This window comes from Bufo gargarizans, chromosome 5 (genome assembly GCF_014858855.1).
Source record: "Bufo gargarizans isolate SCDJY-AF-19 chromosome 5, ASM1485885v1, whole genome shotgun sequence".
In the NCBI taxonomy this organism is placed as follows: Eukaryota; Metazoa; Chordata; class Amphibia; order Anura; family Bufonidae; genus Bufo; species Bufo gargarizans.
This window is the reverse complement of record NC_058084.1, coordinates 184,597,388-184,620,722: the sequence shown is the minus strand read 5'-3', so window position 1 is coordinate 184,620,722 and position 23,335 is coordinate 184,597,388. Positions and strand designations below refer to the sequence as shown.

The 23,335-nt window shown below is 40.2% G+C and overlaps 1 protein-coding gene across 1 annotated transcript in view; it reads right to left on the bottom strand.

The window, feature by feature from the left end:
• The window catches only part of CNTNAP2 (contactin associated protein 2), a 2,163,381-nt gene that overhangs the window by 987,883 nt on the left and 1,152,163 nt on the right, over positions 1-23,335 (bottom strand). Inside the window, exon 10 of the mRNA XM_044295439.1 lies at positions 4,322-4,327. Within this exon, the coding sequence (XP_044151374.1) occupies positions 4,322-4,327 (6 nt within the window). The remainder of the gene's footprint in view (positions 1-4,321; positions 4,328-23,335) is intronic.

The following is a 23,335-nucleotide window of genomic DNA, read 5'->3' as shown; positions in this document are numbered from 1 at the left end:
CCCTGCCCGCTCAAGTCAGTGCCCGTTGCTGCCTCTATCTACTTCCCGTGCACATGGAGCGTCCCCATCACCATGGGAACGTCTCCATGCTAGAATGTACTGTCGGATGTGCGAATCAAGTTGCAATCGCAATGCGAATAAGATAACTTGAATAAATCGCATAACGATTTTAACTTGTACCTGGCTTACAATGGTTGGCTTTCTTGAATTAGCGAAGATGGAGAATATTTAATTTTGTCTAATAAATATATTTGTCATCCTCGCTAATTTAAAGTAATTTAGTAAACCAGGTCTTAGTTGAAATCGCAATGCGATTAATTCAAGTTATATTAATCACATTGCGATTTTAACTTGTAGCTGCTGGGTCTCTAATGGAATAGGTCAGCTTACTAGAATTAACGAAGTTAACGAATATGGAATCTAGCAGTGCTAATTTGTAATTGCAATGCGATAATATTTGCTATTATTAGTAACCGCATTGCGAATCCAACTTTTATAATCCACTATTCTTAGATATAGTACTATATTAGCTATATCGGACCGTTAATTCTCCCAATACCACCATTATCAAAATCGCCTAAGTTGTAATCGCAATGCGATAATATTTGCTATTATTAACCGCATTGCGAATCGTACTTTTATAATGCACTATTCTGACATACAGTACTATATTTGTTTTATTAGTTAATTCTACCAATACCACCTATAGTAAAATCGCCAAAGCTGGAATTGCAATGCAATAATATTCACTATCTTCGTTGATGTAGAATACTTTGCTATCTTCGTTGATGTAGAATACTTCGCTATCTTCGTTGATGTAGAATACTTTGCTATCTTCGTTGATGTAGAATACTTTGCTATCTTCGTTGATGTAGAATACTTTGCTATCTTTATTGATGTAGAATACATCGCTATCTTCGTTGATGTAGAATAAAAAATATTTATGCTGTGAAGATAAGAGATGTGCAGCACCTGAAACTGCGGATACTGGAAGCCTGTGCTGGCATTTCTCCTGTGGTGTTGCTATCAGTGTGTGAAAAGTGGGAGAAGAGGGTTGCATTGACAATCCAACACAATGGGCAGCACATTGAACACATTTTATAAGTGGTCAGAAACTTGTAAATAACTCATGAAAGAATAAAGTTACGTTAAAACCAAGCATACCATTGTTTTTCTTGTATTTGGAACCCAGTGTTAAACCGCATTATTTACAGCCACCATTGGGGGTAGCATATTTATCCTATTGACTCCAGTTTATGTGGGGGGGGGGGGGGGGGGTGTCTTTCCTCCATTTCATAGCACTTTTTGCAAGGTTTTATCATTATTGCTTATGATTTTGTATATGGTGTCCTTTTTGGATGATTTAATAAAGATGTATTGTCATTTGTGTGGCTCTAATAGGATTTTTTTTATTTTTACACAAAACAAATAGCCAGATTCCTAACACTCTCCCTTGCTTCAACTGCCTGCTTCATGTGCCTGCATTACTCAGAGCTGATGGGCGGTGCTACATGTGATCCAGCTTGTATAGAGGCTGGGTCACATGATGCACCAGCCAATGACAGCCATGCCATTACTAGGCATGGCTGTCATGACTTCTAAGTGCCCACAGCTTAAAAGCTTGTTGATTGGCTGTCCTGCAGCCTTTCAAAAGCGTTATTGAATGCCCTAACACCATACTCAAACCTGAACTCGCAAAGTTCGGTATGGACCTGAACTTTATAGTTTGGGTTCGCTCAACACTAACGTTGATCACTATATTTTTATTTCTATACATGTGTTTGGAACAGTGGAAAAAGGCAATTAGTGATCTCCTGAATGCAAACCACTGGTGCTGATGTCTGATGGTTTAAAGTGCTTAAAAGCTATGTACACCTTTGGAAACAATTTTTGTTTATGATTGTATTCTACTTATTTTTGGCTAAAAATCTTATTTTTTCAATTGGTCTTTATTAAAAATATTGAGCTATTCTGTCACAAACTGTGTGACTGGTACTTTCACCTTCACTTTCTGTCGGTCATCTAATAATCCTTATCTCTAAACTACTAAGAGGCCTAAACACTTATTTTAGCCACAATCATATCATTCAGATAAGAACTGAGGTACAATGAGTGTTTATAATGACATAGAGCAGAAATAAGGAGCTCATCAGCTCCTGGTCTGCCGGAAAAGACAGAAAATCCACAGGGTGCCTCTACAGCATGTCAGCCCTGTACACAAAAAAATGATTCCATATTCTTACTAAAGACCAATTTAAAAAAAGTTTTTTTTAGCCCAAAATAAGTACAATGCAATAATAAAAAATTCCCTCCATCAGCAGCCTTCATTGACTAACATTGTGAATGGCATTAGAAACCAATGCATGAAATGTGATGTTCAATGAAGGCTGCTGATGGATAAGCCTTCTCACATAACCCTTCATTAGTGGCCATTTTGTGACTGATGTTCTGGGCTGTAAGAGTGAATGTTGTAACTACTTAAACCATCAGACATCAGTGCAGATGGTTTAATAACAGTATAAAACTGTCCTTTTATGATACTCCTAGCACAGGTGTAGAGATACAGATATAGTGACCAACCCCTTTAAGCATGCATTTCAAGATGCATTTTATGTTACAAATTCATTAGTCTATGACTAGTTAATGAGGAGAGAAAGGAAAAGGGGACAATATCAGTGCTATATAAAATTGTGTTGCAATATCCTTTTTTTCAGTACAACCGTGACAGTCTAATCATATGGAAAATGTCATAGTAGTAGTAATAGTCAATGTCATAAGAGCCTATTTTACTAAATTAGTCATAAGAACTTATTGAGGACTAGAGCTATACATTGTCTATTTTCTTATACCATTTGGTACTGTTTGATATAAATGGGGTTCAGTTCTCCTGGTTATCTAAAAGAAAAGTATCGTGGTAAATGCATACCTGTCAGAATTAAAAGTTTGTAGACCAGGTAAAATTTCTAAATACTGGGGGTCATTTATTAAGACCAGCGATTTATACCCCTGCGCTTGCGGCAGATGCGCCTAAGTTATGTAGAGGCCATGACACCTTTTTCTACCACCTAAGAAAAGCATGAGCAGGGAAAAGGTGCAGATTTTTCTGCAAAACCCCTTTGCAACAAAATCTTCATCTAAAGTAAGCCAAAAAGTGTCATATTTTTCTTCACAAATGACCTCCATATTTTACCTAAAATTAAATATTATCTTAAATATTATCTTGCACAAATGAACCTTTTGGAGTGCAGAAATGCTTGAGGGACTTTGCTTTCACTGCTAAATAATGTTTAGCGTTTTTCCATATTAATCTAGCAACCTACAGTCCAAGATGAGACCTTGATTTCAATTGTTTCTATTACAAAAGACTGTGTTGTTTAAAGCTCTATTCACACTGCCTTTGAGAAAGTGCCTTCTATGTATGCATTTCACCTGTCCCATCTAGTTCGGACCTGAAATGTATTGTTCTGCAAATGAATATATCTAACATTGGCTTCAAATGTAAAAAAACAAAACAGTATTCATATTTTTACTGAATCCGCATGTATTGAAAAGCATAATGGAATACTCCTTTTCAGTACAGGTAAAAGCAAACATAATGAAGTACATGGCTCAATGTACTGTACCTTATGTCGAAAGGATATTTTTGGGCATACTGTATGTTTGGCTATTAAAGTTTAGGCAATAGTGCATAATTCAGAAAGTGTTATAAACATAACAACGCATACATGTAATTCATTCTTTGTCATAATAGAAAGCAAAATAAAATAAAAACAGAATTCACCAAATGCATTATTTTTTTCTGTAGGGGAAACAGGGATCTTTGACCACTAACATGTGACTGCAAAAAAACAAGACAGTGGGAAAAATTTGGCTTCTACCTCACAGTTTTTTTTTGCCTTCCTCTGGATCAATTTGCAGGATTACAGGCCGAACTGAATGGACAGATGTCTTTTTTGGGCCTTATAAACTATGTTACTTTGTTACTTTGTTACTCACTTGTCACCAATCCCGACATGCCTGTGCTGCTGCCCTTTTCCCGGACACTTACAGGCCCTGTTTGACCAGGAGGTGGTTTGGCCCAATGACAGTCACAGGCTTCAGCATTCACATCCATTTGAAGTGTACAGTAGCTCACCGTTGCAGAAGTGTCTGGGAACGGGGCACTAAGGGATCATGTACAAGTTAGTATAGGGGTTTTTGTTTCTTTTTTTATGGAGCACATATCAGGACCAGTGATGGCGAGTTTGCCTTGTTCACCTGTGAACACATGCGGGCTGCCATCTTAATTCGCAAGTCCGGCGATGCACAGGTAAGTCCTTACCTGTGCCTGTGCCGGGAGCCGGTCTGAAACAAATGTGGTCACCGGGAGCAGGCAGTTCCGAGAACAGCCCGATGAAGGCCCCCGACGGCTGTTCTTGGAACTGCCTGCTCCCGGTGACAGCATTTGTTTCAGACTGGTTCGCGCATAGGCACAGGTAAGGACTTACCTGTGCATCACTGGACTGGTGAGTTAAGATGGCAGCCTGCCGAACTGGCCATCACTGATCAGGACCATAACCAAGCCCAGAACAACCCTGGGAGATTTTGAACATGTCTGCTGTGAAATAGTTGAATTTCTCCAATAGAAAAAAAAAAAAAAAAATGAAAATCATATACTAACATAAGGACAAAAAAATCTTTCTATAATATCTAAGTATGTGTATGACATTAAAACCCAAAATCAGAACCTCTGGAAAAATATTAGAGCCTAATCAAAACTAGCAAAAGGTGATGGGATCAAAAGCAAAGTCAAAACAAGGGATTTCTGTACCTCTCATCAATTCCAATCTAGCAGTGATATTTGCTTGGGCATTTTTGGCATTAAAGGAAAGGATATTAAAGCATGAAAACAAACACAAGATGCGATTTCATGACTATACCCACGAGCAGACATGGCAGATGTCTCTTCTAGCCTTACTAACACTTGAAATATCCACTATTATTAGACTCATAGTGAGGATAACGATAACTAAACCTTTGATACTTTTATGCCTATTGACATTGTGAAATCTGTATTTATTTTTGCTTGACTTCCCCATGGCACTTATTTCATTAGCAGGATACACTGACATGATTAACACGACATGGTGTTAAATGGGATATTAGTAATTCACAAAACAAGGGCGAATGGCTCATTTATAAATCTCATATAGTTTAGTGATGAAAATGACATTCTATTTCTGGAGTGATTATTGTTTCAGTTCTCCTTTACATACTGTACATGCCATGCATTTTGGACTTCTGCTGCACATGGTTTAACATAGACCTCTACATATTTTAAATTATTAAATGTATTCCCAAACAGTATTGGAAGCAAAAGATGGGCTTATTCTTTCTTGGGGTACTTGATATTAGTATTGTTGAATAAGAAAACAAAAATAGTGAATAAATGTTTAAAAGCAATCATTTTTGGACTTTGTTAACCACTTCCAGACTGGGCCATTTACCCCCTTCCTGACCAGGCCTAATTATGCAAATCGGACATGTGTCACTTTATGTGGTAATAACTTTGGAATGCTTTTACTTATCCAAGCCATTCAGAGATTGTTTTCTCGTGACACATTGTACTTCATGTCAATGGTAAATTTTATTCAATAATGAGTTTTGACCTTTATTTCTAAAAAAAATATATGGGAATGTGAAAAAATTCTATGTTTTCTAAATTTTAATCTCTCTGACTTTAAGACAGATAGTAATGCCTCATAAAATATGTATTAATTAACATTCCCCATATGTCTACTTTATGTTTGCATTATTATGTTAGTAATGTCATTTTTTTTTTGAATTTTAGAAGCAATTTCTTTAATTTTTAAGAAAATTTCCAAAGTCAACTATTTTAAGGACCAGTTCAGTTCTGAAGTCACTTTGTGGGGCTTACATAATAGAACCAACCCATAAATTACCCCATTTTAAAAATAACACCCATCAAACTATTCAAAACTGTTTTTAAAAATGTTGTTAACCCTTTAGGTATTCCACATAAATTATAGCAAAATAGAGGGGAACTTTCAAGATGTCACTTTTTTTTGTAGATTTTCCATTTTAATATTTTTTTTCCTGGAACACATCAAGGGTGAACAACAAAACAAACCTCAATATTTATTACCTTGATTCTGCAGTTTGCAGAAACACCCCTTATGTGGTCGTATACTGCTGTTTGGGCACAGAAGGCAAGGAGCGCCATATGGCTTTTGGAGGGTAGATTTTTCTGGAATGGTTTTTGGGCACCATGTTGCATTTGAAGAGGCCCTGAGGTAACCCCACAGTGAAAATCCCCAAAGAGTGAATATCTACACCACCCAAGGAATTTATTTAAAGGGTTTAGCGAGCACTTCACTCAACAGCTGTTTCATAGGATCTGTTACTTGAGTGTGAAAATGTTGCTTTAGGCCCAAACTTTCTTTTTCACAAAAGATAACAGGATAATACCACACCCACTTTGCTACCAACTTTCTCCTGAATACATCAACACCCCAATTGTGGTTGTAAACTGTCATTTGGGGATATGCCAGGGCTCAGAAGGGAGGGAGCGGAATTTGTATTTTCTAACATAGAATTTTCTGTCATGGTTTTAAGGAGCAATAACTTTTTTTTATTTTTTGTTGAATGAGCTGCATGAGGGCTTATTTTGTGGAAGACAAGCTCTAGTTTTTTTGGCACCATTTTGGCATACATTTGGCTTTCTTATTGCTTTTTATCTCATTTTGGGGTATTGAAGTCACAAAAAAAGCTGATTGGTATAATTTTTCCATTTTTGTTTTTACACCGTTCACTTGATGGGGTAGATCATGTGATATTTTTTAAGATCCGGTCATTATGGATACAACGATACCAAATATGTCTATTTTTTTTAATAGTTTTACGTTTTAAACAATAAAAACATTTTTTGTGTTGCCATTTTCTTAGAGCCGTATGTTTTTAATTTTTCTAGCTATAGTCTTGTGTGAGGACTTGTTTTTTGTGGAACGAGGTAAAGTTTTTATTTTCTTTACCATTTTGGGGTACATATTTTTTTTTATTCAAATTATGTCTTTTGTGAGGTGAGGTGACTAAAAAAACAGTTTTGGCAAAAAAAATGTTTTTTTACACCGTTCACTTAATGGGGTAGAACATGTGATATTTTTGTAGAACTAATTGTTACGGATGCGGCGATACAAAATATGTCTATTTATTTATTTATTTTTTAACATTTTGCACAATAAGAGCATTTTTAGAAAAAAAATCATGTTTTTGTGTTGCAATTTTCATAGAGCTTTTTTTTGCAGGATACGGTTTTGGGGTACATACGACTTTTTGATTGATTAACATTATGTTTTGGCGCAATGTTTATTTATTTATTTATGGCGTTCACCTGATGGGGTAGATCATATGAATATTATTATAGAGCCGGTCGATGCGGAGGAGGTGATACCAAATATGTCAATTTTTTTCTTCTATTTTTTCCATTTTTTAAATAACAGATTTTTTATGCAGTGTGTGGATACTGTACAACAATGTGGCTTGCCACATGAAAATCCATGGTGGAAAATCCACAGCATTTCAGTCACATATGGACATACCCTAAAACTGTATTTTGTGTATAAATACACAGAATAAAATGGAATAGATAGATTTTGACATTTATTGTAAAAAAAAAAAAAAAAAAAAAAAAAGGGAAATAAATGTGTTAGGTGCTCTATACATTCCAGTCTCCCTCTCTGGCAGGCTGTGATGAGAGGGAGATGATAGTAACTTCATATAAGTTTATTATTTATACACAAACTTTTGCATAATTACTGTCACTGGATGTTACAGTAATCACATGCCCTGGAGACCATTTTGATTGGTCTGGAGGCAGCAGGAGTCACAGAGGTACTATTGGGCTATTGCAATCTCCCTCTCCAAACAGCCCTTAGGAGAGGGAAATCATTCAAACACTGGTAAATGCTATAACTGGATATTATAGCGCTCACATGCCCTGGATACAATGCTGATTGATCTTCAGGTGAAAAGAGCTACTGAATGTACCGATCTCCCTCTCCTACCAGCACTAATGAGAGAGAGGCGGTACAAGCATTTCTGAGCACTGTAACTGGATATTACAGTGCCTACATGCCCTGGAGACCATGCTGATCGGTCTCCAGGGCTTACAGTTTTGCATTGTGACCGCGATGCCTAGTTTAAATACCGATCTCCCTCTCTGACCGGCAGTAATGAGAGGGAGATGGTACAAGCATTTATGATTGCTCTGACTGCTTGTCAGAACGATCAAAATCCTGCAGACCAGGAAAAAAAGGTCTCAGGGTAAAGCTCCATGTTCTTGGCTGTCAGGAGACAGCTGAGTCACGGAGCTTCTATGTACAGGGGCCGCTCACAGGGGGAAAGCTGCAGGACGTTTCAGTAGTATCTATTCTATTAAAGAGAATGTGTCATAAAAAAATTACCTATTGTTTAAATCAAGTTTTTATGTTACGACTGGTGTTATTATATTCCATGTTACTATATTAAAATAAATACTGAAATCCAGCAATAATTTGACTAGTCTATAGAAATCCTATTCTATAGTAATCCTAGTCTATGGAAATATCTTTTCAACACACACACACACACATATCAAGCCCGCCTGGAGTCTGCAGAAAAGCACCTCTAAGACTCTCAAACTGAAAAACAAGATTCTCTAGTTTGAGGAAAGCAAAATTAAACTTTTTCCTCAGCTTCGTAAGCATCATGTCTGGAGGAAACCAGGTATTGCTGAAATCGCTACCAAAATTATCAAAGATTTTGAATATTCTGTTTTCATTTATGGGTATTGAGAGCAGAATGATGAGAAGAAAACTAGATTTTTTTATTTTAGCACAAGGCTGCAACATAAAATGTGAAAAAAGTGAAAAACTTTCTAAATGCTCTAGATAGATAGATAGAGATTAATAACACAGGATTCACCATTTACAGTAGATGATATGACAGCTTATATTCCACCTTCCTGCACAAGGACCGCTGCACAGGTCACAAAGCATGCTTAGAAAACTCTCAAATAGAAGTAAATGAGGGGCATTTACTAACATTTTTACGCCACTGTTGTGCCATAAAAAAAAGCTGTAAAATATGGAGCGTGCCATATTTGCATCATAATTTCTGACTTTTAGAGTTCCTCAACACTTTTCTAAAGTGGTGATAAAAGTGGTGTGGGCCTAGTAGGGGGGGGGGGGGGGGGCAGGACATTGTGTGGCCCACAGGACCTACTATAATTTACACCAGAAACTGGCGTAAATTATAGCTGAAGTCTACGCCAGTCCCTAGCTGCAGTAGACTTCAGTTTCTGGCGCATAGACTGCAAGAGATGTGGCTAATTTATTAAGAAGCATCGCTTCTTAATAAATTAGGCATCTTTTACTTCAACGCTGAGAGATCAAGACTGGTGTATGAGAACGTCAGTCTCCATAAAGCTCCCTCAATTAGTCATCTCATGTCCATTGTGCATTTAGTCCATGTGGCTGATGTAAAGCATATACACTGCTCAGACAAGGTAGCCATCCTATAAACATGTATAGACTACAGAATAAAAAAAAGGAAAATAAATAATAAAATAAAACAGAATGGGATCATTGTGAAAAAAAAAAAAAAGGATTTTAGTGCTTAATATAACTATTCTGTCCTGATATCATGTCTAAAGTTACTGACACTCCAGGGGTCATTTTAAGGTTGATAATAATTAAAAACTATAATACTTATAATTGTAATTGTAAAACTTATAATTATATTTTAGCAGACACCATTTACTCACAAGCCTCTTGTGTTATTTTAACTTGCAAGCCACTCTAGATTCTTATTTCTGTTGCTGAACAAACATGTGGAAATAACACTACGATGTTAATCAAGATTTTCCATATTCAAAGTAGGTTCATGCTGTTCTATTATATATGTATTGGCGATGGCATTCAAACTAAGACTAAAAAGCTTGACTGTGCTGAAGTTCTTAAGAAAGAGATCCAACCGGACTTCAAAACTGAGTATTGTCAGCCAACTGGCCTGTGTTTGTTTGTAACTTGCCAAAACTCAACCAAATAATTATCCGTTGATGTTTATTGAGCTAGATGTAACTGACTTTACCTGCTGCTCTAGTAGCTTAGCTTTGTCTTTCTAAATCATCTTCAATGGATGAATTGTAAATAGAGTTGAGCGAACACCTGGATGTTCGGGTTCGAGAAGTTCGGCCGAACATCCCGGAAATGTTCGGGTTCGGGATCCGAACCCGATCCGAACTTCGTCCCGAACCCGAACCCCATTGAAGTCAATGGGGACCCGAACTTTTCGGCACTAAAAAGGCTGTAAAACAGCCCAGGAAAGAGCTAGAGGGCTGCAAAAGGCAGCAACATGTAGGTAAATCCCCTGCAAACAAATGTGGATAGGGAAATGAATAAAAATAAAAATTAAATAAATAAAAATTAACCAAAATCAATTGGAGAGAGGTTCCATAGCAGAGAATCTGGCTTCCCGTCACCCACCACTGGAACAGTCCATTCTCAGATATTTAGGCCCCGGCACCCAGGCAGAGGAGAGAGGTCCCGTAACAGAGAATCTGTCTTCATGTCAGCAGAGAATTAGTCTGCATGTCATAGCAGAGAATGAGGCTTCACGTCAGCCACCACTGCAACAGTCCATTGGCATATATTTAGGCCCAGCACCCAGGCAGAGGAGAGAGGTCCCGTAACAGACAATCTGGCTTCATGTCAGCAGAGAATCAGTCTGCATGTCATAGCAGAGAATCAGGCTTCACGTCACCCACCACTGCAACAGTCCATTGTCATAAATTTAGGCCCAGCACTAGTGTTGAGCGGCATGTCCCATATTCGAATTCGCGAAATTTTGTGAATATTCGAAAGAATATTCGTAAAATATTCGCGATTATTCAAATTCGTTATTATTTCGCATATGCGATAATTCGAATTTTCGCATCGCATAATACATATGCTATGCAAAATTCACATGTGCGCTAATGAAATCGCCTTACGAAGATTCGCAACTCAATTCAATCACTAATGTATGAATGCAATGCCCTTTGCCTCTGTTCTGGGACAAGTGTAGATATTCGCATGTGCGCTAATAAAATCGCCTTACGAAGATTCGCACCTCAATCACTTTCTAGGGAATGTGAGACTTTTGGGAATCAATCGAGATACAGTGGGGGGTGATGACAGTAGTTGACAGAGTACAGATCAATGTAATCTGTAAGGTGGAAAGTAAAATAAAAAATACGAATTTTCGTTAATCAAATTTTACGAAGTTCTACGTATTCGCGAATATGGTGCTATACTATATGAATGCACAGGCCTTTGCCTCTCTGTTCTGGGGACAAGTGTAGATATTTGCATTTGCGTTAATAAAATCGCCTTACGAAGATTCGCAGCTCAATTCAATCACTAATGTATGAATGCAAAGCCCTTTGCCTCTGTTCTGGGACAAGTGTAGATATTCGCATGTGCGCTAATAAAATCGCCTTACGAAGATTCGCAACTCAATCACTTTCTAGGGAATGTGAGACTTTTGGGAATCAATCGAGATACAGTGGGGGGTGATGACAGTAGTTGACAGAGTACAGATCAATGTAATCTGTAAGGTGGAAAGTAAAATAAAAAATACGAATATTCGTAAATCGAATTTTACGAAGTTCTACGTATTCGCGAATATGGTGCTATACTATATGAATGCACAGGCCTTTGCCTCTCTGTTCTGGGGACAAGTGTAGATATTTGCATTTGCGTTAATAAAATCGCCTTACGAAGATTCGCAGCTCAATTCAATCACTAATGTATGAATGCAAAGCCCTTTGCCTCTGTTCTGGGACAAGTGTAGATATTCGCATGTGCGCTAATAAAATCGCCTTACGAAGATTCGCAACTCAATTCACTAATGTATGAATGCAAAGCCCTTTGCCTCTGTTCTGGGACGTGCCGATATTCGCATGTGCGCTAATAAAATCGCCTTACGAAGATTCGCAACTCAATTCACTAATGTATGAATGCAAAGCCCTTTGCCTCTGTTCTGGGACGTGCCGATATTCGCATGTGCGCTAATAAAATCGCCTTACGAAGATTCGCAACTCAATTCACTAATGTATGAATGCAAAGCCCTTTGCCTCTGTTCTGGGACGTGCCGATATTCGCATGTGCGCTAATAAAATCGCCTTACGAAGATTCGCGCCTCAATCACTTTCTAGGCAATGTGAGTAAGATCTGAGCTGTTGGACCTTTGGGAAACAATCAATTATATGTGTACTGTAATTTTGTGGGGGGGGGAAAAAACAAAAAACGAATATTCGTTTTTACGAATATATAGCACTATATTCGAAATATTCGCGAAATCGCGAAGTTGCGATATTCGCGAAAAAAATTTGCTTTTCGAATATTCGCGCTCAACACTACCCAGCACCCAGGCAGAGGAGAGAGGTCCCGTAACAGAGAATCTGTCTTCATGTCAGCAGAGAATCAGTCTGCATGTCATAGCAGAGAATGAGGCTTCACGTCAGCCACCACTGCAACAGTCCATTGGCATATATTTAGGCCCAGCACCCAGGCAGAGGAGAGAGGTCCCGTAACAGACAATCTGGCTTCATGTCAGCAGAGAATCAGTCTTCATATCATAGCAGAGAATCAGGCTTCACGTCACCCACCACTGTAAGAGTCAATTTTCATAAATTTAGGCCCAGCACACAGGCAGAGGAGAGAGGTCCCGTAACAGAGGATCTGGCTTCATGTCAGCAGAGAATCAGTCTGCATGTCATAGCAGAGAATCAGGCTTCACATCACCCAACATTGGAACAGTCCATTGGCATATATTTAGGCCCCGGCACCCAGACAGAGGAGAGGTTCATTCAACTTTGGGTAGCCTCGCAATATAATGGTAAAATGAAAATAAAAATAGGATTGAATGAGGAAGTGCCCTGGAGTCCAATAATATATGGTTAAGGGGAGGTAGTTAATGTCTAATCTGGACAAGGGACGGACAGATCCTGTGGGATCCATGCCTGGTTCATTTTTATGAACGTCAGCTTGTCCACATTGGCTGTAGACAGGCGGCTGCGTTTGAGGCCTAGTATTTAGGCGCTGGGTGACCGGTATGGATTTAGTGACAGAATTAGACTTGGAAATGCACAGAAGCGTGTGTGTGTGAAGTTATTCTGAATGACCCAATGTGCACCTTGAATATTATATACCCTTTTAGGGATAGATTTCAAATAGCTCTGATATAGCAGAAACCACTAAATTATGAAATTGCTAAATTGGGAATTGTACTTCAACCCAGAACAAAAAATGTGCTTTGACGGACACTAAATATCTTGCCCAGCAACAACAGTACACCGGTGGGTAACGAGAGATTTAGAGGGAATTAAATTTGAGGCCTAGTATTTAGGCGCTGGGTCACCGGTATGGATTTAGTGACAGAATTAGACTTGGAAATACACAGTAGCGGGTGTGTGTGAAGTTATTCTGAATGACCCTATGTGCACCTTCAATATTATATACCCTTTTAGGGATAGATTTCAAATAGCTCTGATATAGCAGAAACCACTAAATTATGAAATTGCTAAATTGGGAATTGTACTTCAACCCAGAACAAAAAATGTGCTTTGACGGACACTAAATATCTTGCCCAGCAACAACAGTACAGCGGTGGGTAACGAGAGATTTAGAGGGAATTAAATTTGAGGCCTAGTATTTAGGCGCTGGGTCACCGGTATGGATTTAGTGACAGAATTAGACTTGGAAATGCACAGAAGCGTGTGTGTGAAGTTATTCTGAATGACCCTATGTGCACCTTCAATATTATATACCCTTTTTGGGATAGATTTCAAATAGCTCTGATATAGCAGGAACCACTAAATTATGAAATTGCTAAATTGGGAATTGTACTTCAACCCAGAACAAAAAATGTGCTTTGACGGGCACTAAATAACTTTCCCAGCTACAACAGGACAACGGTAACGAGAGATTTAGAGGGATTTAAATTTGAGGCCTAGTATTTAGGCGCTGGGTGACAGGTATGGGTTTAGTGACAGAATTAGACTTGGAAATACACAGTAGCGGGTGTGTGTGAAGTTATTCTGAATGACCCTATGTGCACCTTCAATATTATATACCCTTTTTGGGATAGATTTCAAATAGCTCTGATATAGCAGAAACCACTAAATTATGAAATTGCTAAATTGGGAATTGTACTTCAACCCAGAACAAAAAATGTGCTTTGACGGACACTAAATATCTTGCCCAGCAACAACAGTACAGCGGTGGGTAACGAGAGATTTAGAGGGAATTAAATTTGAGGCCTAGTATTTAGGCGCTGGGTCACCGGTATGGATTTAGTGACAGAATTAGACTTGGAAATACACAGTAGCGGGTGTGTGTGAAGTTACTCTGAATGACCCTATGTGCACCTTCAATATTATATACCCTTTTTGGGATAGATTTCAAAGAGCTCTGATATAGCAGGAACCACTAAATTATGAAATTGCTAAATTGGGAATTGTATTTCAACCCAGAACAAGAAATGTGCTTGAACGGACACTAAATAACTCGCCCAGCTACAGCACTAGGGACAGATTTAGCTGGATATAAATTTGAGGCCTAGTATTTAGGCGCTGGGTGACCGGTATGGATTTAGTGACAGAATTAGACTGGGATATGGCCAAAAAATGAACAGACTATTGCTGGTTAAATGCACTTGGTGTGACAGCTTCACCCTGATGTAGGCTTTAGCCAAAAAACAACCACACCATTGAGGGTTAAATGCACTTGGTGACAGGCGCAGCTTGCCCCTGATTTTGTATATGGCCAAAAAATGAACAGACTATTGCTGGTTAAATGCACTTGGTGTGACAGCTTCACCCTGATGTAGGCTTTAGCCAAAAAACAACCACACCATTGAGGGTTAAATGCACTTGGTGACAGGCGCAGCTTGCCCCTGATTTTGTATATGGCCAAAAAATGAACAGACTATTGCTGGTTAAATGCACTTGGTGTGACAGCTTCACCCTGATGTAGGCTTTAGCCAAAAAACAACCACACCATTGAGGGTTAAATGCACTTGGTGACAGGCGCAGCTTGCCCCTGATTTTGTATATGGCCAAAAAATGAACAGACTATTGCTGGTTAAATGCACTTGGTGTGACAGCTTCACCCTGATGTAGGCTTTAGCCAAAAAACAACCACACCATTGAGGGTTAAATGCACTTGGTCGCAGCTTGTGCTGGCGCACCACAAGACACAAAATGGCCGCCGATCACCCCAGAAAAATGAGACTGACAAACGGTCTGTGCAGCCTAAAAACAGTGAGCAATTGAGGATCAGCAGCTCAATGATCCACAGCTGCAGATCGATCAGTTAATCAAGTCCTTTGGAGGAGTTAATCTGCCTAATCTCGCCCTACTGTCGCAGCCGCAACCTCTCCCTACGCTAATCAGAGCAGAGTGACGGGCGGCGCTATGTGACTCCAGCTTAAATAGAGGCTGGGTCACATGGTGCTCTGGCCAATCACAGCCATGCCAATAGTAGGCATGGCTGTGATGGCCTCTTGGGGCAAGTAGTATGACGCTTGTTGATTGGCTGCTTTGCAGCCTTTCAAAAAGCGCCAAGAAAGCGTCACAAAAGCGCGAAGAAAGCGACGAACACCGAACCCGAACCCGGACTTTTACGAAAATGTCCGGGTTCGGGTCCGTGTCACGGACACCCCAAAATTCGGTACGAACCCGAACTATACAGTTCGAGTTCGCTCATCCCTAATTGTAAAGCATTCTAACACATGATAGGGCAACAATAAAGAAGTCTATGCACTGCTCTATTCATTCAGCTATATATTGATGAATACTATTAGACTATAAAGTATAAAATGTGTTAAGATCTATTATAATAAAATAGGAACAAAAACATAAAAAAGGAAGATGCTAGGCGATAGGTTCTCAAAAAAACAGTGACCACTACAAAGCAATGATTAAAGTAGCACAGTAACGTAATAAAAATCACACAAAGGGGGAAAGAAAGGTACACGCCTCCAGGGAGATAGAGTTCAAATCCACATATAACAAACACAAAGGAGGCAGCGCTTCCAAGATATCACCTGACACTGGGTGAATAAAAAACAGGATCTATTCTGGAAGTGCCGCCTCCTTCACATTTGTTACAGTCAATAACCACTATATCAGGTCCACCTTTATACATATATCTGATCATCCAATCTAGTGTTGAGCGACAAACTAATTGACTTTGATCTGAATTTCAGGAAGCTGAATTTCCGCATACATGAATAAAAAAACAAAACAAAAACATACTCACCCCATCCATTTGTGAGCGAAGAGGCTGTGGCGGTAATCTTGATTGAAGATACCACACGAAATCTTGCACAGAGTGATGTATAAGGTCACCATGCCGGTGCACCCAGCCAGCATGATGATGTCATCATGTCACAGTGCAAGATTTCTAGCAATGTCTTCAATCAGGATGGTGGCCACAGCCTCTTCGCTCGTAAATGGCTGGGGTGAGTATGTTTTTGTTTTGTGTTTTATTCGTGCATATGGAAATTCGGCTTCCAAGCGAATGGATAAGGTGAGCATTTTTAGTTTTTTACCCTAAATAACCCCTGAAAAGCCTAAATAGTAGCCTCAGATGCCGCGATCAGCCATGAATGCTGTATCTGTGGGGCGTCAATGACAGGGTGGTGACACAATCGCTGTTCTCCATTATTGTGCTGGCTACATAGAAAGAAATGCTCTTCGCGATGAAGTAATTCATCATAAATTAAATTTCTTTGTGAAAAGCAGCTGAATCAAATTTTTCATAACTTCGCTCATCTCTTATCCAATCATTTGGCTAAAATGCATATAAGCATGCAGGTATAATCCAGAGGTGCAATTGTTATTCAGACCAAACACCACCATAAAGAGGATCTTCAGATGTGGAATGCTTATTGACACCAGACATGGTGGTTTCAGTGTCTCAGAAACTGCCAATCTCCTGGAATGGCCATGCTCAATCAAAATTGCCCGGAGGTAATTTCGCGGAGAACATTGCTCGTTTGCGATTCGCCGAACATGTGAACATATGGCGATATTCGCACGCACCATATTTTTTGCATAGAGCCGAACTTTGACCCATGACACATCCATCAGGTGAGACAAGACAGCCAATTGAGAAGTTTCAGCACATGGACACACCCCCAACCCTATAAAAGAAACCCGATCTGTCAGCTATTTTACATGTGTTTTACCAGTGTAGGGAGAGGTTGTATTTTGGAGCAGGGACACCAAACGCTAACTAATAGGGTCACAGAAGTCCTTTTAAGGACTGGTATAGGTGTGCTATCAATAGGTGTGATATAGAGGGATGTTATATACTGTACTTATAATATACTTTCTAACATAGAAATTATATTATAGTGCATTTGTATTGTGAAGCAGTTGTGTGCGGTTCTGCTGCAATATCGCAGCTAGATAAAGAGACAAACGCTATTGGAGTAACTAATTGCAACTGGTGTGATATACCTGTTGCCCCCCCAAAAAAATGCTTGAGGGCTGCGATATACCTTCTTCCACAAAACCCTGATTGAGGGGTGATATATACCTGTTTCCGCCAAATACTGATTGAGGGGTGCTATATGCCAGTTTACGCAAAATACTGATTGAGGGGTGCCATAAACCTTCCTCCACAAAATACTGATTGAGGGGTTATATTGTTATATATCTTCTTCCACCAAATACTGATTGAGGGCTGCGATACACCTGCTTCCACAAAATACTGATTGAGGGGTGCCATATACCTGATTCCGCCAAATCCTGATTGAGGGGTGCTATATACCTGTTTCAGCCCAATACTAATTGAGGGGTATTATATACCTGTTTCCGCCAAATACTGATTGAGGGTCGCCATATACCTTCTTCCACAAAATACTGATTGAGGGGTGCTATTGCTATATACCTTCTTCCACCAAATACTGATTGAGGGCTGCGATACACCTGCTTCCACAAAACACTGATTGAGGGGTGCCATATACCTGTTTCTGCCAAATACTGATTGAGGGGTGCTATATACCTGTTTCCGCCAAATACTGATTGAGGGGTGCCATATACCTTCTTCCAAAAAATACTGATTGAAGGGTGCTATTGCTATATTCCTTCATGCTCCAGTGTTTGGGGAGGGACCCCCGTATAAAAAGCATAAAGTTCAAGGACCTATACTGGGTGGCAACGTGCTGAGACCTCCTGTACAAACACAAATTGATGGACATGTTACCAGCATTACAGAGGGCTGTCAGAGTGCCGCATTTCCAGGCCTTGCTGCATTCTGCTGTTGCATGCACTGGCAGAGGAATATCCACCCACAGCGAAACAGGTGCGTGTACCAATCTTACAGCGCCTGCAAAAAGAGTGCGGTTTGAAGATGTGTTGGTCACTTCGGATATAAGATCATTCTTGAAGCCAACCCATCGACAGCCGCCCTGTAGTTACAGCCTCAGTAAACACCTAGACCGACAGGTGTCTGACTACATTGGGTTAACGGCCTCTCTAAGAACCCCTGGACTACTGGGTGTGCAGGCTTGACCTGTGACCAGAGCTGGCACAATTTGCCATGGAACTATTGGCTTGCCCCTCGTCGAGTGTCCTGTCCAAAAGGACGTTCAGCGCAGCAGGAGGGATCGTGACCGATATGCACACTTGCCTAGCTCATGACAGTGTGGACTACCTCAGATTTTTAAAAATGAATGAGGCATGGATCTCGGAGGAATTCAACACCTGGGATGACCACGTGTAATTGAATTTCCTCATGCCAGCCCACACATATCCGCAACCCCCCAGACCAAAAAAATGGTCCTTGCCTTATGTATATACAGCGGTATAAAAGGTCAGGTGAATGCCTCATTTTTGGGACCTGTAGTGGCCAAAAGTTACATATTTATCCTATGACTGACTAATGTACCTCCAGCCACAGAATCCAAAGTTCTTTGCTGTCAGGTGAATGCCTATTGCCTAATTTTTGGGGCCTGTACTGGCCAACAGTTACATATTTAACCTGTGACCGCCTAATGTACCTCCTGCCACAGAATCTAAAGTTCTTTGCTGTCAGGTAAATGCCTATTGGCTAATTTTTGGGACCTGTACTGGCCGACAGTTACATATTTATCCTATGACCACCTAATGTACCTCCAGCCTCAGAATCCAAAGTTCTTTACTGTCAGGTGAATGCCTATTGCCTATTTTTTTGGGCCTGTACTGGCCGTCAGTTGCATATTTATCCTGTGACCGCCTAATGTACCTCCAGCCACAGAATCTAAAGTTATTTGCTGTCAGTTGAATGTCGATTTCCTAATTTTTGGGGCCTGTACTGGCCGACAGTTACATATGTATCCTGTGACCGCCTAATGCACCTCTAGCCACAGAATTCAAAGTTCTTTGCTGTCAGGTGAATTCCTATTGCCTAATTTTTGGGGCCTATTCTGGCTGACAGTTAAATTTTTTTTATCTCTAGCCACATAATCACACCCCTGTCTCACTCCTCTGCCTCTCATTATGAGAAACAAATGAAAAGAGAGCTCATATTACCAAAAATATAAATTTTATTACAATAAGTTAAAAGAATTTTTCAGAAAAAAAGGGGAGAAGGGTAAATTAATACATAAGATGCCGTGAAACAAGGTGATGGGAGCGGAGAAAAAACAGCACCACCCTGGGAGGAAAGAGCACACGGTTGAGACAAATAAAGAGATATAATGTAGATAATATCTGACATGGAAATAAGCGATCTTGGGTACAGTGCCCAGTCCATGCAAAAAGTAAATGGAAAGATAGAATCATACAATATCAGGTAAAGCACGGTCAACTCATGCACCCCCGCTAAAAGTAGGTACAAACATGTAAAGATGGAAATTGTATCAGACAAGGCAAAGTGCCGGTGGACAAAAATTGACCACACAATCAGCGGGGGGCAATGGAGGACCAGAACTTACATGAAATAACCGTGTGCAAAGAAACCCAGGGTGGCGCTACCCCAACGCGCGTTTCGGCGTGCCTTCGTCAGGGGGTAGCGCCATCTCTGTGAACCAAGTTTAAATAGGCTCTCTTAGCCAATAGAAATGAGTACTTACTCGTCCCCAGGTGTACATGTTGACAAGGCGCGCTGACATCCTGGCGATTCGCATCCGGCTGCCCCACAGCCGGCGTCCCGCCGGCACGCCTACCCCACGTGATAGAATCACATGATCGGGCGGCACTGGCGTGAGGACGCACGGGTGTGAGGCGCCGGGAGCGGCACCCAGGATGACGCGCGCTCACATGACAGAAGGGGAGGAGCATAAAAATACCAGCGGATAACCCAGCGAGCTGCCCCACAGTCTCAGAATCATGAACCAAGCCGTATTGGCAGATAGTGATATTACAGACAAGCCACAAAAACCATCAGTACGGCATCTGTGGCTCTATAACAATATGTGTATGCATACACAGTACGAAAAAGAATATTAATATACAAATACACTGTAATGCATAAATAGAACTATATAAATAATTTCATACATACAGAATCAATAGTAATAATATTAGCAAGAATAATAAATAAAATGTATGCATACGACAGCATGATTAGAAATATCAAACATGATTATAATTAGATAAAAATAGAAGAAACAACAAACATTAATCATGATAGAAAAATAATAATAAATGTATGAAAATATATAAATTGATGAACGGACAGGTGGGGACAGAAAGGAAGAGGGAGAAGAATAAGAGGGGGAAGAAGAAAAGCCAGAGATCTATTGCAATATAATACATGATCAATATTATATCTATATTTTGTATATGCAAAGTAAAAAAAGATAATAGAGAATAGTACAGAATAAATAATATTCGCAGCACTATAAAAATAGAAGACAGACCACATAAATCATGATCTAGATAAATAAATAAATAAATGAATATGTGTGTATGCAGTGTGCAAACATCAAAATGTGAGAAATGAACAAAGGATTTAGCAAAGAATGAAAGGAGGGGGGAAGGGCGGGGAAAAGACCTGCTCAAAGAAAAAATGGGGGAGAAAAAAGAAGAAGAAGGGATGTGTGTGTGGGTGTGTGTGAATGTGAATAAGGGTAAAGTGCAGGCACAGGGGTAAAAGAATTCAAAAATCGTGAATAAGTAATGTATGTCGTATATGGGTGAATGAAATAAAAATGTGGAAGACAACAACAGATGTTGACGTGAGAATGTAGCAACTAGTGTTGACATAGGCACAACTGTATATGGCAAATGCCAGAGAAAGTGGGTGCAAAGCACAATGCTACTAATAGGGAGCAAAGGGCAAATGAAGGAAGTGCAAAGAGATATGAAAGAGATCAGGCCGATACATGTAAAATAAATGTATCCATAGATCAGTCCCACAAATGAAAAGACACGAAAATAAAGCAATGAATATCATGTTGAAAATGGTCCATTCCTGAGGGCATTGGAGACGCATGAGAACGCTGGGTATCCATCAATGGAAAAGCTAAAGAGAGAAAAAGGACGGGAATAATCAATGAATAAAAAGTGAAAAAATGATAGACTCACGAAGAGTACAAATGGATAAAATTATAAACACAACAGTTAAAAGAAAAAAGGTCCACAGTGGTGGGCCCAGCGACTAAAGAAAAGAAGAGAAGCCCAGATTCTCATTAAGGCCCCTGGGGCGTAATGTCCCCAGGGTCCATATCCAGCGGCTCTCCTTTTGGGCAAGCCGCTTGGATGTATTGCCTGCACGCAGGTCTACCTGGATACAATCTATACCTCTGACTCTAAGACATCTCGGATTACAGGAATGAAATTCCTTAAAATGTCTAGGGATGGGTTTTAAGGTCTCAATTTCCTTCACCTCCTGTGCACTGATGATACCTCTCACGTGCTCCCGCACACGGACCCTCAACTCACGGGTCGTCAGACCAACGTAAATCTTGGGACATGGGCACACTGCGTAATAGACAATTCGTGTGCTGGAGCACGTGAGGGGCTGAAGGATTTTAAAGGATCTCGCTCCAGATGAATCCACAAAATCAAAAGAGCGTTCCATGTTTGGACATGCGGCACATCTGCCGCACGGTCTAAAACCAACCTTGGGGCTACCTTGTCCAATACAAAGTTGAGATGGTGTGGGTTGAAGGTAGCCACGGACCAAACTATCCCGTAGGGTATTGGCCCTGCGTGCCGTAACCAAAGGTCGTGCAGGTAGAAGCTTTTCTAGAATGGGATCCGTCAATAGAATGGACCAATGTGAGGCCAAGATCTCCCTCATTCTTGTCCACTGTGAGTGGTATGTGCTCACAAACCTAATTTTGTTATCCGGTATCCTATCTCCCTTGATTTGCAGTAAAAGAGCCTGATCCTGAGTTTTAGCACGCCAATAGGCTTTTTTAATTGCCCGATGGCTGTAGCCCGTGGCAAGAAAGCGATCCTTCAATTCAGTGGCCTGTCTTTCAAAAGTGGCGTTATCCGAACAAATTCGACGGATACGCAAGAACTGGCCCACAGGAATGGCAGAAATGGTACTACTCGGATGTAAAGATGTGGCATGTAAATAGGCATTGACGGCCGTCTCTTTACGAAAAACATCCGTCCTGAGAAGGCCGCCAGCGCCCCTAAACACAGAAACATCCAGGGTGCATGAGTTGACCGTGCTTTACCTGATATTGTATGATTCTATCTTTCCATTTACTTTTTGCATGGACTGGGCACTGTACCCAAGATCGCTTATTTCCATGTCAGATATTATCTACATTATATCTCTTTATTTGTCTCAACCGTGTGCTCTTTCCTCCCAGGGTGGTGCTGTTTTTTCTCCGCTCCCATCACCTTGTTTCACGGCATCTTATGTATTAATTTACCCTTCTCCCCTTTTTTTCTGAAAAATTCTTTTAACTTATTGTAATAAAATTTATATTTTTGGTAATATGAGCTCTCTTTTCATTTGTTTCTGCTATTTCACTCGGGAGCTTTTACCGAGTTACACTTTAGGTGTATCCCCTGTGGCTATTCAGGGTGGGCACTGTCTCCTACCCGCCTTGGGGATACCCTGGGTCATTTCTGTTTGTCTGCCTCTCATTATGGTGGTGTATGAAGCACATTCACCATAAGGACCTTCTAATGTCACAGTGTCATGTGACTGTGCCCCCTTATTCCCTACATTGTGCCCTCTTACCAAACCCTGTGCAGTGCCCCAAGTCATTCCCTGTACTGTGTCCTGTTATACCCTTTTATCCAGTCACGGTATGGCAGTGTTATCCGGTCACTGTACAGAGGTGTTTTCCAGTC